The 15182-nt window shown below is 41.6% G+C and overlaps 1 protein-coding gene across 6 annotated transcripts in view; it reads right to left on the reverse strand.

Moving 5' to 3' along the window:
• Nucleotides 1-914: 914 nt before the first annotated feature.
• Nucleotides 915-15182, reverse strand: part of tenm4 (teneurin transmembrane protein 4) — a 122617-nt gene continuing 108349 nt past the window's right edge. For all 6 annotated transcript variants that reach the window (XM_073487177.1, XM_073487167.1, XM_073487142.1 and 3 more), the window contains 4 exons: nucleotides 11920-12216; nucleotides 8346-9960; nucleotides 6173-6315; nucleotides 915-1673 (listed from right to left, as the gene is read on the reverse strand). In XM_073487177.1, the coding sequence (XP_073343278.1) occupies nucleotides 915-1673; nucleotides 6173-6315; nucleotides 8346-9960; nucleotides 11920-12216 (2814 nt within the window). The remainder of the gene's footprint in view (nucleotides 1674-6172; nucleotides 6316-8345; nucleotides 9961-11919; nucleotides 12217-15182) is intronic.

Below are 15182 nucleotides of genomic sequence, written 5' to 3' on the forward strand. Positions count from 1 at the left end.
TTTCTTACAGGGTTGGCTCTTCACTATTTTCATAATCAAGTTGTTTGACCACAGTCAAATAAAAAGGAGCAGAGAGCAAATTTGTTCTGTGTTTTCACTTTCTTCCTTGGAAAAAAAATTCCAGTTAAAAAATAAAACACACGCAAAATAAAAAAAAGTGACCTCATATCCCTTTGTTGGCTTTACCATACAAGTTAAGCTTGATTAAGCAGTTTTGCTAATTTTGTAGTTCATAAAGAAGGCCATCAACATGCACAGTCAGGGTGCACCAAAGCCTTCCAAGCTAAGACCACAGATGAGTATCAATCCTCCTCTTAAAAAAATTACAAGACATCACACAAATGAAGGTGCTTTGACAAGTTCAGCTGGGGTTTTGATGAAGGGCTCTACCGCCAACAGAAATCTCTCTCATTATTTATGGATGACTGGGGCTATGAGGGTTTCAAGTATAAAAAAGAAGTGATTAAAAGAGAAGGAATCTCCTTGGCTGAGGCGCAGAAAAAGGCAGAATGGAGCAAGCTTGTGAATAACAATCTGCAAGTCTGGCAACAGAGTGAGCCAGTGAACATAATGCATTACCAATACTCCTCTTGGATTCCTTTGAACAGAATCACCAAAAGGAACGAGGAAATGGAGTCACAAAAATAAGTCACAGACATCGCAAATGTTCATCCTCTAGCAGCCGCACTTGAAGGGCAAAGACTGTTAAAGAATCTTCAAAAGGAGAAGGGCACTCTTCTATTAATACAGTGCAACTGATTGCAACCATGTTTTTTTTTCTTTTTACAGTATATTAAAAACCAAGTTGAGCACAGTCAAAAAAAAAAAAAAAAGTGGTCATGTACACAACTGTCTTTGGCAAGAAGTCCCATGTCCTACATGTGAGTCAGTCACTCCAGAGCCCCGTGTTCATGTCACCTTCGGCCCATTTCGCTCTGTCTCATGAAATGAATGTTGTTGACACTGTCTGCCAGCTCAGGGTACTGGTCAACTGAAACCACGTAGTATCCGTCATAGCCCTGCACCCGCCCTGAACCCAGGAGCTGCTGCTTCTCTCCCTCAGTCCAGGTTCGCGAGCCCTCCTCTCCGTCCCTCAGTCTCTGGCGCTCCCGGGACCACGCCTGGGCGACAGCCCTCTGTCGGGCCAGCTCCAACACGCGAGCTTTCTCCTCATCCACACTGCTGCCATAACGTGTATTCAGACACAGTGCGCCATACTGTAGCTGAATGTCAGTAATGCGCCTAGTCCTACCATTGAGAACAGTGTTGACCTGAGACACCGTCACATTGACGCCGGTCTCTAGTGTGCGCCGACCCACCGTCATGCCAATGAGAGACAGATCTCCCTCCACTGAGCCCAGTTTGACAAAGTAGTGGGTGTCCATTCCAGCGATAGTGAAGTGGAGGTCTTCAAGGTAGAATGCGTCGTTCAAAACTGCGGCCATTCGGCGCCCATCCTCATTGGCTAAGCTGATGATATCAGTACTGATGCGACCACCTCTGATAGCAAATTTCACCCCCTTGCCGAAGATGGAGCCGGCAGAGGCGAAGATCTTCTCGTCCTCTGTCTGAGGACATCCGGCACTTTTGGCTCTGTAGATCTGGCCAAAACGCTCCAGTTTCACAAAGGCCTTCAGCTGCCTCTGAACTTCACACTGAACGCCCAGCAAAGACTGCAGAAACAAAGACAATACTGTTTAGTCACGCAGCCCCCGCAGCATCTACACAGACTGTAGAATGTATTTTCTGTTTGTTCTCTGAGCTAGAAATGGATTTACACAATATCAGCTGATTAGTCTTTTTTCTAGATATTTACTGAAACTTCTGATTGCTTAACACCTCGGTATGTAACCTTTATCCTCCTCTGCATGGGGAGTAAGTAGTACTGTCTGCTTTCTCCCGTTTTTCAAACTAAGATTCATTCTGCATTATTAATACTTCAAACACTTCAACTTCAATGCTATGACTACAGAGCATAAGCTATTCTTTTTTATGTTAATGCTCTTGACTGAATGAGGATGATTCCACACCTTTTGTAAAATGTTCAGGTATTAATGTGATGGAAATCAAGACTTACAACAAAAGAACTAAAAAAAACATGATCAGGGTCTAAAATACACTGAAAAAAAAAAAGAAAACCTACATGAGAAACAAACAAATAAACAAAAATCTATCAGGATCCAATGCTGAAAACAGATTTCTTTTAGGAACTGAACATTATTTTCCTGGACGTCCATTGACGCAGGAATTAGAACGCTAAATTTAAAGGTGTAATAATAAAAGCTTACAGGTTGTATAGAAAAAGACTCCAATGATCCCTCATTCTTATTTAATTAAACATCTATATTAAATTAGGTGTATAAATAATGATGTAATTGCTTAACATTCATTATTAGCAGCAACCAGTGAATCCATGGTTCTTTGAAGCTGTGAGTGTGTCACACATAGTCAAGGTAGGGGCAGAGGTGTTTGTCAGCAAATGCAAATCTCCCTGATCATTTGTGACAGGCATGATATTTTGAAAAAGGGTGAAATTACTGTCTTCTGACAGCCATGCTGAGCCAAATATGAGACAGGAATCAGTTGGTAACTAGTGTATATGTATTATTCCTTAAGGGATCAAAGCTTTGAATAGATACCACATTCCCTTTGGAGAAAATTAATACTTTGTCCTAATACTACTTGACAAGAGATACTCCTCAGGAAAAGAGATAGATGTTAAAATGAGGAGAGTGATATGAAATGGAAGATGGCCAACACATAGCGAGACTGTTGCCTGAATGCATCTGAGCAGCAACAAAAAGGCTCTCAAAACTGCGCCTTCTTGCCATTGCTTTAGATAAAAGGCTGTGAGCGTCACATTCAAAGTTCTGCTGACAGTTTCTAATTCTGTCTCTCTGCGCCTCTCTTAGATGGAGGCTACAGGCTGAGGGGCTGGGTGGGGCTGAGGATTATGGAGCAGGCTGCAGTGACCAGCATATCTGTCTGCTGTTTGACGTGACACCGCATCAGATCCTGCATGAAGAGGAAACATTATGAGGGGGTGGGGGCAGCTGTGCTGTCGGGCCCCTCGGGAGAGATGGCCTGGGGGGACACTTCACACCATGCCACTCCATGTTTGTTTACCGTGCCAACAGTGTGACCCGGTCAGCTGTCCTGGGGGCGGTGGGGGGAAAAGGGGCAATGTCCTCCACTTTACTGAAACAGCCTCCCGGGACACTCCCAGAAAGGCATCATTCACATAGCATGGGGTGCAATCAGCCTCCAGCACAACTCAGAATGAGAGATCAAACCTTGTGCAGCACAAACCTCATATGTCTGGCCCCTCACAGCATTTTTCAATCTGTGTACGGATTCAGCAGCAAAGCAAAATAGAGGCTTAAATGACAAGAGATAGAGAGGCAGGCATACTTTTATCCTGTATGAAATAAAATAAAATAAAATGCCAAGTGCACAGGACGTACCACATGTAGTTTTAAAGCTATATTTATGCTTCAAAGGACCCTGCATTTAATTAGGCTGGTCTGGCCATCTGCAGTGAGGATCAACACGCCGTTTATCAGCTCAGCGCACCATTGTCTGAAGCAGGAATTCTAGATAAGAATATCATTGCCTCGTCTCGTACACAGGGTAAAGACTAATTATCTCCATCCTTCCTTTTACATATCATTTACAGTGCGTACTCCGGAGGTGTGCTGAAGGAAGAGCTCCCTTACAAAAATGAGTAAAACCTTCAAATCTAGGCTAACTTTTCTATTTAAAGCCTCAGTTACATGATTTCTAGAGATATTACAGTGTGCTGTATCATGGGAATTCTTGAATATATACTTGAAAGGCTGGGTATGTAGATGAAAAATTAGCTTTCAATGATATTATTACTCAAATGGACCTACTTTTATTTAGTGCTTCCGTATGAAGCAAACACAAACAAACTGAATATAATGGCACAACGTGCTTCCAAGAACTGATGGTAAAAATGGAAACAACCTGATAACTTTGGCTTGCTGTTATGAAGTGTGCAATCATACAGAGAGTGATTTCCTTAGCAATTACACTTATTAAGTCATTCTGAAAAAGGATGAAATTGCCTGTTGATTTATGGTTTTCTGACATTTGAAAATGTTGATTAAATTGTCAGGTCTGATTCAGTCAGAACTGTAACTGCATGTCTGCTGATTTATTATTTTTAATCTACACCACTTTCCATATATACACTCTTGGATATTTGAAATGGAAATAACTGGAGTGCCTTCAATTAGATATTTCCTCTGTTGCAGCTCCTTTGTAGATCGCCACCTTGGGTGAGCTCAGAAATTCTCAGTGGAGTGTCAGGCACAAGCAGCATGCATGAGTCAGTCCCAGGAGGCTTTGACAGTCACCCTCCCAAAGTGGTATATGCTAGAAGTAACTGGGATTCTTGCTATCATGGTTTTACACTTTGTATATGACCTGTAAAATAACAGTGAAGATTCATAAGTGTTTCATTTCTTGTGTAATTGACTATGGTGTACTGAAATGCCTGGAGACTGAAATTCCTTTCATGACTTTAAATTTATATAAAACACATTGGAGCACTTATTCACATGCAATTCTTTTCAGCTAACACTTGAATTAAATAATATTAATGAGGGTTATGCTGACAATATATTCAATTTTACAGGTAGAAAAAGAGTGGGTAAAAACTCTGAAATGATTGTGGATGTGAAATAAATGTGTCTGCGTTTTGAATTTTTTTTTTAAAAGGACCCCCAAATTTAAAGTACATCATTTTTTTCTTACCTGTTGTAAAATGTATCCCTCTAGATAGTTTTGTGTGAGCTGACAAGTTTTGGAGATATTGGCTCTAGAGATGTCTGCCTTCTCTTGGATCTAATGGAACTAGATGGCACTAAGCTAGTGGTGGTCAAAGTGCAAAAAATTCTGGAAAAAGTCAACATCAATGTCTTTTCCCAGAAATCATGACCAGATTACTTAAAATAATTCACGGTCCTTGGTCTGAGCTGTTTTATATAAGAACTATTTTCTTTCCGTATCACTGCACAGGAAAGTGTGCATCTACTCATGGATGAGAGGCTAGCTAACAGAGCTAACAGCTCAGCTGAGGATGCCATTAATATAATTAATATGGCCTCTAGTCTATAAGTAAATGAAGGCTTCCTTCAGCACAGTGATACGATTCGGAGATGTACATCCGTAGAAATAAAACTGGTCCTACATGAAACTGCTTGTAACAAGGTCTATGGATTATCTTGAGTAACCTGGTCATGATTTCTGGAAAGAGACATTGCTGTTGAGTTTTTCAAATGGATTTTATGGTGTTTTGAGCACCACAAGCCGAGTGCCATCTCACTCCATTATATTTAAGAGAAGGCAGACATCTCTACAGCCGATATCGCTCACACTAGTACAATCTAGATGGATAAAGAGCACTATAGATTATAGGAAAAATATGTATTTTTTATTTTGGAGCAAACTGTCCCTTTAAATGCTTTAAATTCAAGTATACAGAATGAAAGTCCAACAGTACATGGTATTGCAGCATATTTTGACTATCACTGCTGTCTCTGTTTATTATTCCCAGTTGCTGTGCCTGCCTATTATGGTTGGCTGAGCAGATCAGAGGTCACCGATTTAGATAACCCTGTCTTGTATCATCTCAGTAGGCTTACAAATGTTTTATAACAACAAATACCCACAGTGTTAAGGTTGCAGCCAGAGTGTCGCTCAACATGAATCTGGCCTCCTGATGGGTGGCATTCACTAGTCTAGCTGTAACCAAACCCAAGACAACAGTGGCCTCTTCAATAATTCAGTTGAGTTGGAGGCATCTTAAAAGGGCTGATAAACGCGGGAATCAGAGCATGTCTACTACTTCTCAGACCTTGGCTAACAGTGTAAGACTGAGATGAAATCAATGGCCAGTGGTGGGGGGAATGGAGAGTGAATTTCCCTAATGGCAGGACAATTACAAGAGCTGTTTAGCCTGACCCCATTCCCCAAGATGGGGACTAGGGGCAGGGACCTGGCTCACTGGGCTGTGTTTTGGCCTGATAGCTGGCAGCTCCTCTGGGAGTCTGGCTACACAGAGCATGTCTATTTGCTAATGATGTTGGAGGGGAGGGAAGCTGAGGTAAAAGAAGGTGATCTGTGGCAAGGTGAAAGGTGGGGATACCTTGGTGCTATCCCACTCTTGTGTCTTGATCTGGGTACGGACTAACTCGTAGGATGGCTCCATGGATTCTGTGTTCGGTTTGCGATAGCCAGGGATGACGTTGTACAGTTGGAAGCCGAAGGTCACCAACCAGCTGTTCACATCTGCAGAAGAGGGATCAAAACATAAAAACAGTGATTTACATCCACTGCTATCTTAATAGAAACAATAATTTCTGTCTCTTGAGAAACCATAAAAACACTAGGAATTGATTTGTTCAATTTTAACAGTTGACATTCTGCGGTCAAGTGGCTGTCTCCTTGAAATACTCCTCGCTCAGTCTGAGCACTTGATTTGTTTGTGAAAGTGGACAAGCTGTAATAAACACTTGAGATGGTGGCAATGATTCATGTCCACTCCTGCAGGTGCCACGCTAATGACACACAGCTGGGTCCCAGAAATGCCTGCGACTCCTGAGTGTCTGTGGTGCTGATAATTATATACTATAATTTCATGTCATTTTAAAGCAGCCGAGACTTCAACATGAGATATTTTGAAGACTCAGCGGGTTCTTCTGCAATAATTTCTTTTCTAATGAGATGCTGAAAAAGTAGAAAGTGACGTGTCCGGGATTCAAATCCGTGTAATCACGATAATGTGGATCGTCTAATAGCAGCCACCAGCGCTGTGGTTATAGGTGCTCCTGCCAGCCAGTGTGATAAGGTGTTATTAATTCTGAATATCACAGAGAAAGATACATGACTGGAAGGAAAAGCCTGTGTCGTCTGGGCCATTTGTTTCTTGCCCCTTTCAGTGTGTTTGTTATGGACAGGGGAATCATTGCTGTGACACTTGGGGGGCAAGTTTGTCACAGATTGGCACTGCCACATTGTGGCACCTGACAAAGCTTTTTTAAATAAGAATTTGTTTGAGGACAATGAAAGCACCCTGATAATTTAGTGAAAGGAATGGAAATGTCAGTGCCATCAATCACAATTGAAGCAGACCCACTACAGTATATCTAACAGTCTGCTTAGCATTCAAATGCCAGTCAGCCCCTAATGGTGGACTGTGAAGCTGAACGCCTTTCTGTTTGGCAGCCGGCTAAATGGCTTTGTTGAACAGAAAGAAATAGAAGCCCAGGCTCCACCTGAACAAAAATTTTTCTATTATTTTTATTTTTACTATTTTTCTGCTCAGTATTGTCTATAGGTAAATGAATAAAGGATAAACAGAATTAAATGGATTATTTGATAGCCAGCATACGCATTATCAAGTTTATATAATGCAGGATGAACATAGAAAAATAAATCTCCCATTTGTGAATGAGATCTGGCTGAAGCCGATTGATTTAACCACAGAGTATTCACCGAGTATCCTTAACAATGTTGTTTTCCTTCCAGCCAAAGAGGTTGATACAACTGGCCCTGGCTAAGGTTTCTATGGATCCATTGTGCACTCCTTCTCCACTGGGGTGCTTTCACTGCCATTTACATCCTCCCTACCACAAAGCAACAGAAAACGATGTGATATTTCTGGGAAGGGACCTGAGTGTTCAACAACAGAGGGGGCTTTGCTGTACCAGCATTGTTCCCTTTGAGCACTTTCAAAACGATAGCCACTGGACACACGCACACACACACACAAGCACGCACACAGAAAAACAACCTCAGTGTCCCGATGAGGAAGCTCTTAAAAGCCTCTCTAGCACACTGCTTTTCAATTTAATTTTGGCAGACTCTGTTCTTCCATTTGTGCCTCGTTGTTTAGAATAAAAACATCAAATCTGACAGAGAAACGTGAAATGAGTATTGTTTGCTAAGCTGCAAACAACAGCCGTTTCACAGTGTTAAGATATGGTGCACTCTCCTCCCCCTCCACATATGTAATTTTACCACCATAAACAAGTTATATGCATCATTGATTGCTCCAGCGGGACTCACTTAACATCTACCAACTCCTATTTATGTACAGTAAATAACCTGTAAACAATTCAAATAATTTTTTGGATTATTTAGAGCATGATTATTCTTACTTTCATTACAGCTGTAAGAGGAATACTTCACAGAAAATCTTGGTTTTGAGCATCATATACATACTGCCTAAAGGCTTGAAGTGTCGCCTTGACAAGTTTGCAGCTTGCTACTTTGCAGAGGATGGAAGCCGTAGTTTGAGAAATTTCTATTGAACTCACCAGTCATGTAGCACTTTATCTCCTCATTGTTGCTGAGAGGATTGTTATTCTTGAACATGTACAAGTTGAATGGCACAATGCGGCGGCTGTTGAGACGTTTCCAGATGTCATGATCGGGTGTTGTCCAGCGGCCAGCGAGGACATCGTAGTCCCGTCTGCCCAAGTGGACCAGTTTACTGAGCGGCTCATACAGGCCTCCCTGGTAGCCGATTATGAGCTGGAAGCTGGGGTTTGTGTCGAGGTAAACTTCCCCGAATGCTGTATGGAGGACCTGCTTGATCATGAGGCCTGAGCCACTGAAGACAGCTAGAGGGGTGCCTATGTTATCACAGGCCACATAAAACTCATCCCCGCTGCTAAGCTCCATGGCGAACAGGTGTCCCTGCAGGTCATAGTACAGAGAAGTGATCTCAGAGCTGGAGTGATTGTACATATGGGTGACTCGAGTGGGGCTGGATAAGTCAGCATAGAAGAACTGTAGGTGGTGGCCCATGCTGCTTCTGCTGGACACCCTCCTGCCCAAGCCATCGTAACGGTATTTGATGCTCCAACCGGTTACTTTGTTGTATACTTTAACCAGCAGGCCAGCTGAGTTGTACTCAAAGTAATCGTTCCCGCGCTGCTTGAGGAAACCATCCTCATCCATCCTGTACTGGACATCTCCCAAGCGAGTAATGCGGTCTCTGATATCATAGCGTAGCGGGGTTAGGCGTGCGCTGTTTCCAGGACTGAGAAGATGCAAGTTGCCGTTCAGGTCATAGCTGTACCTCCACAGACGCTTGTCGTTGATGGAGACCACCTGAAGTTGACCATCGGCGTCATACTCGTATGTGTAGCGTGTGGTGTTGGCATAAGGCCCAACCTTTAGCTCCTTTGCCACCACTCGGCCCATATTGTCATACAGCACCATCATCCAGTACATGAGCGAGCGGAAGATCTCATATTGCACCTCCTTTACCCGTCCATAGGCATCAAAGTGTTTGGTGTGAGTCATCACTGCTGTGGTGATAATTTGATTTATGTCATAATAGATCACTCCAAATTTCCCGAACTGTTCTGTTTTGCCAGACACATCATCATAGCGGTACAAGTCAATTGGCAGCGGTGTTTCATTGATGACAGCCTGCATGCTAGTGACTCGGAAACTGTTGTCGTACACATAGTCAAATCTGGCGTTGACCATGCCTTCTTCACTGAATCTAAAAATCTGTCGGTCGATCAGTGGGCCAATCTGACGGTAGCGGATGGTGCAGGTAAAGCCCTCGCTCTGCAGGTTGACCGTCTTCAGCATGCCTGCCACCTCGTCGTAGGAGAAACCGATGCGTGTGGTGTCATAGAGAATCTCCAGCAGCTTGGCAAGCTTGCCATATTTGTAGATGACCCTGCGGCCTGTGCCCAGGTAGGTGGTCTGAAGCAACTGGCCGTCCTCACTGTAGTCTTGGAGCACTGAAGCGTTCCCTTCAGGAGGCCGGTAGGTATTTCTGTAGTAGCCGATGGAGCGGGAGGTCTCTAGTGTCTGCCGTGCCACGTTGGGCATGGTCACAGAGGACAGTCGGTCGTTTTTGTCAAATTCAAAGATATACTGCCTCTGGCTGTAGAGCAGCAGTACCATGGACTGTAAAGAGAATAGGAAACAATCAGTCAGTCTTTGATAAAATTAAAATGGAATGTGAGATTCATTATATATAATAGTGTCACGATACAAGGTATTCGATATATTTGCTCTTTGCATAAATGCGCAGTTTCACAAAATAATATACAAGTTTAAAATTCAAATATGATATGATTGAGCATAAGCATTATTTTATCACCAGTTATTACAATTAGACGGACATTTGGAATATAAAAAATACATAATATGAGTTATATAAAACAAACAAAAGAAAGAAAGTTAATTAGAATCTATTCCTTGCATAACTACATACTGTGATGACATACTGTCACTTAAAAGACAGTGGTATAACACAAAAGGACAAGCAAAATGTCAAAAGCTATAACAGATTATGCATGCAAGTCTGATTCAGACCAAACCTAATTCTCATCTGAAAGTTGAGTATGTGATATTCCTGTGACATTGAGATTTCCTTTGGAGATGATTTCACAAACATGCTGCTTCTTGTTTCTTATTTGTGAGATCTTTTGATCCAAACAGTAAGAGGCAGCTGAATCTTTCACAACCCTGCAAATCTAAAAAATCTCCATTCACACCCTTCTTGCACCAATAAATGAGTGTTTAAATCAGTTCTAAGGCTGCCAGCACTTAGAGGTCGTTGAAAAGGGACGATAGACTATTAACAAGGTTATTGGCTGCCATTTTCATATTACAAGTCTAAGCTGGGGAATCGCAGCTCTTCGCCTTCTCCACAACAGTCTTGCCTTGAATTAGTGAGTCGAAAGTGACAGTTCACTCTGTTCTTCTCTTCAGAGCTATTTCAGGTTGAGCTTTGCTGTCAGACTATGGTAACAAAGTCTAAAGTCTGCAACGCACCAGACAGGTTTTAATTACATTTCTGCTGATATCTGTGCCACAGCCTGATAACACAGCACAAACACTGCTGCAGTATTACAAGTTAACTTTTAACTTCAGTCTAAAATCTCCTGTCAAGGTTCTTACACAGACATACCTCAGAATTTATCTGCACAACAGGTCCCTACCAATTCTGCATTCTCAAAATATTTTAACTTTTTGCCATCCTCCTTGACAAAACTTACAATTGGATGTTACATATCTGCCTCATACAAGGACAAAACATGAATGATCAAGACAACTACACATAACACATAACATTTAGATGGTAATTTATGTTTTGGAGGAAATATAACATTAATTTTAAGTTTGCAGTAGAATACTGAGAGAAAGCAGCATTTTATAGTTTCATGCATTACTAGAATAATTACATATAACAGACACAAATTAATTTTTGAAAATGCGCTACAAGGAGTTTTTAATTGGTTATGAAACAGTCTCAGTTGAAAAACTGATACCTTTATATGACCTACATAAGGAAACAAGGCCATCATTGAGAAGATTGACTATTTCTATATAGTTGCTATTTGCTTTGCTGGTGGTACGGTAATGCAGCGCAGCATCATCATATTATAGTTATTAATCTTACATAGCCACAAATAGATACCGCATCGGCATGCATCCTGCAAATAGCTGTTAAAAAAGAAATAGTATTACAAATAAGTTTTCCTTCACCCGCTCACTCACTCACTCACTCACTCACTCACTCACTCACTCACTCACTCACTCACTCACTCACTCACTCACTCACTCACTCACTCAAAACACATGCTCGGGAGATCAAGATCATTACAACAGGGGACGGTGGCACTCATATCAGGAGCTGCCAGAATCAACAAAAACATTTGTTGTAGACGCTTTAATGTAACTGATTCCATTTTTTGTAAACAATACAACGTCACCATTGCAACATATCGTCATGTGTGTTTTGTTTTGCCTTCCTGCCAGTCCTGACTGTTTGTTTTGTTCTGTCCGGGAGGTGTTTGCCTGTATCCATGTGAATGCAGCAATATACCATTTAATCATCATTACAACAACAATACATACCTTCTCAAGGTAAGTGTAGCTCCATGATTTGCCATCAGCAAATATCTGAGAGGTGATTCTGCCATTCTGGTCATACTCCATGCGTACAGACATGGTACCTCTTTGGATACCTGCCACATGCCCTCCAGAGGAGTAGGTGACATTGACTCCATTCAGACGACTGCTTGGTGCCCACAAAGTGGGCCGCCCAGCATGGTCATAGTGGATCCGTAGTGTAAACTTCCTGTGGTCATCATAGACCTTCTCTGTCCTGGTGATTCGGTCAAAATCCAGTGATAGCAAGTTCCTGTTATGAACCTATAGGAGAGAATGCAGGGTGTTAGAAACATTCAATTTGACCACAGCTAATCCATTGAGAGGGAATAAACATGTTTGGAAGTTTAAAATGATTCAGAAGAATTGGTGCATTGCCCTTCTGAGGTGGGGCCTTATGAGGAGCGCTTTAATCACATAGTGATTATTTTATACTCTTCCTTTCTCAGCTTTTAATTACAACAGAGGAGCTGTATCTCAGGACTGCAGGAGCTATTGAAGTGATGAAATTATAAGAATTACCATATTTCTTTGTTTGTGTAAAAATTCAGCACAGTCTTAGTGGGAGTTGCCTATTCATGCAAGAAACATTAGAGCCACATTGATCATTAAATTCATTTTCGCTGCTTACTGAAAAGAATTACCAGGCGAAGATGACTCTCATTTTATTTAGCCATTTCCGTAAATTGGAAAAGAGGAGAATAAAATCAATTCTTCTCCTGGGTGACTCAGAACATTGTTTAAATGACACTTCACATTTTTTTTTTGCCTCTTTTGAATGCATGAGGCTGCACACAGTGACCCATGGCTTCACTGTGATCAGAGCAGAAAGACACTGCTCTGAAGCGTGTAAATCCTTCAGGCCATGTTCAGGTCGGCACAGAGTCCAACCTGCTGCCAGGCTTAACTGCGGAGGCAGCTCCTGTGCTGTCGACAAAAAGATCAACCAACAGGCCAACGTTACGTTTCTCAGTCAGCAGCCTTTATGAGCAGAAGCTACAGAGGAGATAGAAATCAAGGGAGAAAAGGGCCTTAAGTTGTAACTAAGAGCAAATCTCCATACAATCCCCATATGGAGGATTTGGACAAATGTGGTTGTGGAGGTCTTTGGTATTATACCATGATTAGCTGCAGGGTGTCTAAACAGACACCTGTCTGTTCCAACATTCTAATTTAATGGGTTACAACCTGTATCTAAAATTAGTAACCACAGCAACAAGGATGCATTCAAAGCCCCCCTGTTTACAATTTATTGCAACATGTTACAATAAATCTAACATCTAATTACAACAATGAGTGACTTTAACCTTTGACAACTTTGATGACAGTGATGCAGTTGAAATAAGACACCAACTAAATTAAGGCCTCCAGCGCCTTATCCTATGAACTCCACAGGATGGCACCTGCAACACAAATTCAAGTAGTCTACACCGTCCCTCTGAACTTATTGGTATAAAGCGATCATCTCTCACTGGTCTGCTATTCAACTCACTACTTCAGACTGCGGGCGACAGTACACGTGGCTAATTATTTTTTCGGGAAAATCTTGATATTGTTTTGGGAGAAATGAGATGATGGCTAGCTAGTCTTGTTGTTAAACATGCCATCAAATTATATTTACTGTTTGTCCACTGTAGCCAATGTCAATGTGATTTTGAAACTTGCCAATCTAACGTTTGCTTCTAGGCTAATGGCTGATCGCCAAAGGTTTGTATGAGCTGAGCGAACTAGAAATATCTCCTGTTGCAGAGTCCTATCTAAGGTTTGTCCTATTTTCTGGAGTAGAGATAACGTTCAGATTAGTCAAACCCTCAGGCGACTTTAGAATCTGATCGCACAACTCATGAAAATATAAATTAATGTTTTTTTTGTTTTCTTTTGACAAGTGACCATGGTATAAGTGGGATAATGCTCTTCGAGGTGTCCATTATTGAAAATGAATGGACTCCATGGCGGCAACCATCCAAAAGACTCCACGTTGACCATAAATTCCTGATAATGGACACCTCACCAGGCATTATCCCTGACGTAATTAAAAGTATGCCCCCCTGTTTCTGTATTATTTAACATGTTTTTTTTTTCTCATTGATGTACATAGTTGCTCTTCAGATATGCAACCATTTAGCTTGTTAAAACGCTTGGCAAGGCTTAAAAACATCATAGCTCAGAAAGCTGCTTCTGGCTACTTTCCAGACACATTCCACAGAGCAGGTCGCAGGGGGGCTTGCTGAGAAGCCTCACTTTTTCAATCTCACATTGAGAAAAGCATGCTTAGGTCTCTCATCTGTGAAGGGACAATTACACCAGAGGCAATTAATGTCACTGATACCTAATTGAAAGGATTACTTTGCACTAAAAGCAACAGATTCATTAGGACCACGATTCAATGAAGGTTTGGAGCAACACAAGCAATTTGAGCCACAAGACTGATGGTAGGGGTCCTCCAATCTAGAAACAAGAATAGGGGGTCGACATTTGTTGTTTTGTCTTTACTTTCACTTACTGTCATAAAAAGTGTCAGACCTCACTAACAAAAGCGAAATTACTACAGCATTTTGACAGTGATTTGTTAAACTACCTAGATTTTTACAGATACAGTAAATAACTGGAACTGAGACCGCTCCTGCTCTGGCCCTGTCTTAAACACTGGACTCAGAGTCTTTCACAGGCAGCAGAGGTGCTGCTGTCTGTCCAAAAAGATTGTATTGAGATTGCTCCCAACAGGCAATAAGGTATAAGTGAGAGAGAAAGTTCCTCATGCCAGGATCTGGTTCGCCAAAGACTCAACAAGGTGGAAAAAACCTCTTACAGCAGAGATCCCAAGATCCCATGAGAATGGAAACCCACTCAAGAGGAATTATTTTAAATTGGACATTGCCTCTAAAAGGGAATTCTCAAAGATGTGTAGAAGAAGAAGAGATGTGTAGAGACAGAACAGAGACTGTAACAGTACATTAGACCTTCAATGTTACATTTTTAAACTGTCCTCGACATAAAACATCACAACATCTGATCTCTCAATCATTATCAATGACTTCTGTGTCAAATAACAATCTCAATCAGTCAGTTCACAAGTGAAATGCCTTTCATCGGCTCTCATGATTAATTCAACTATTACTCTGTTTTCTTCAATAACATCAGTCATGTTTATTCTCACACTGCAATCAAAGAAAACAAATTCTATCTTTTTAAGTGTTGCCTCTTTTGAACAAACAGCCCTACATTACAAG

Source organism: Pagrus major, chromosome 2 (assembly GCF_040436345.1).
Source record: "Pagrus major chromosome 2, Pma_NU_1.0".
In the NCBI taxonomy this organism is placed as follows: Eukaryota; Metazoa; Chordata; class Actinopteri; order Spariformes; family Sparidae; genus Pagrus; species Pagrus major.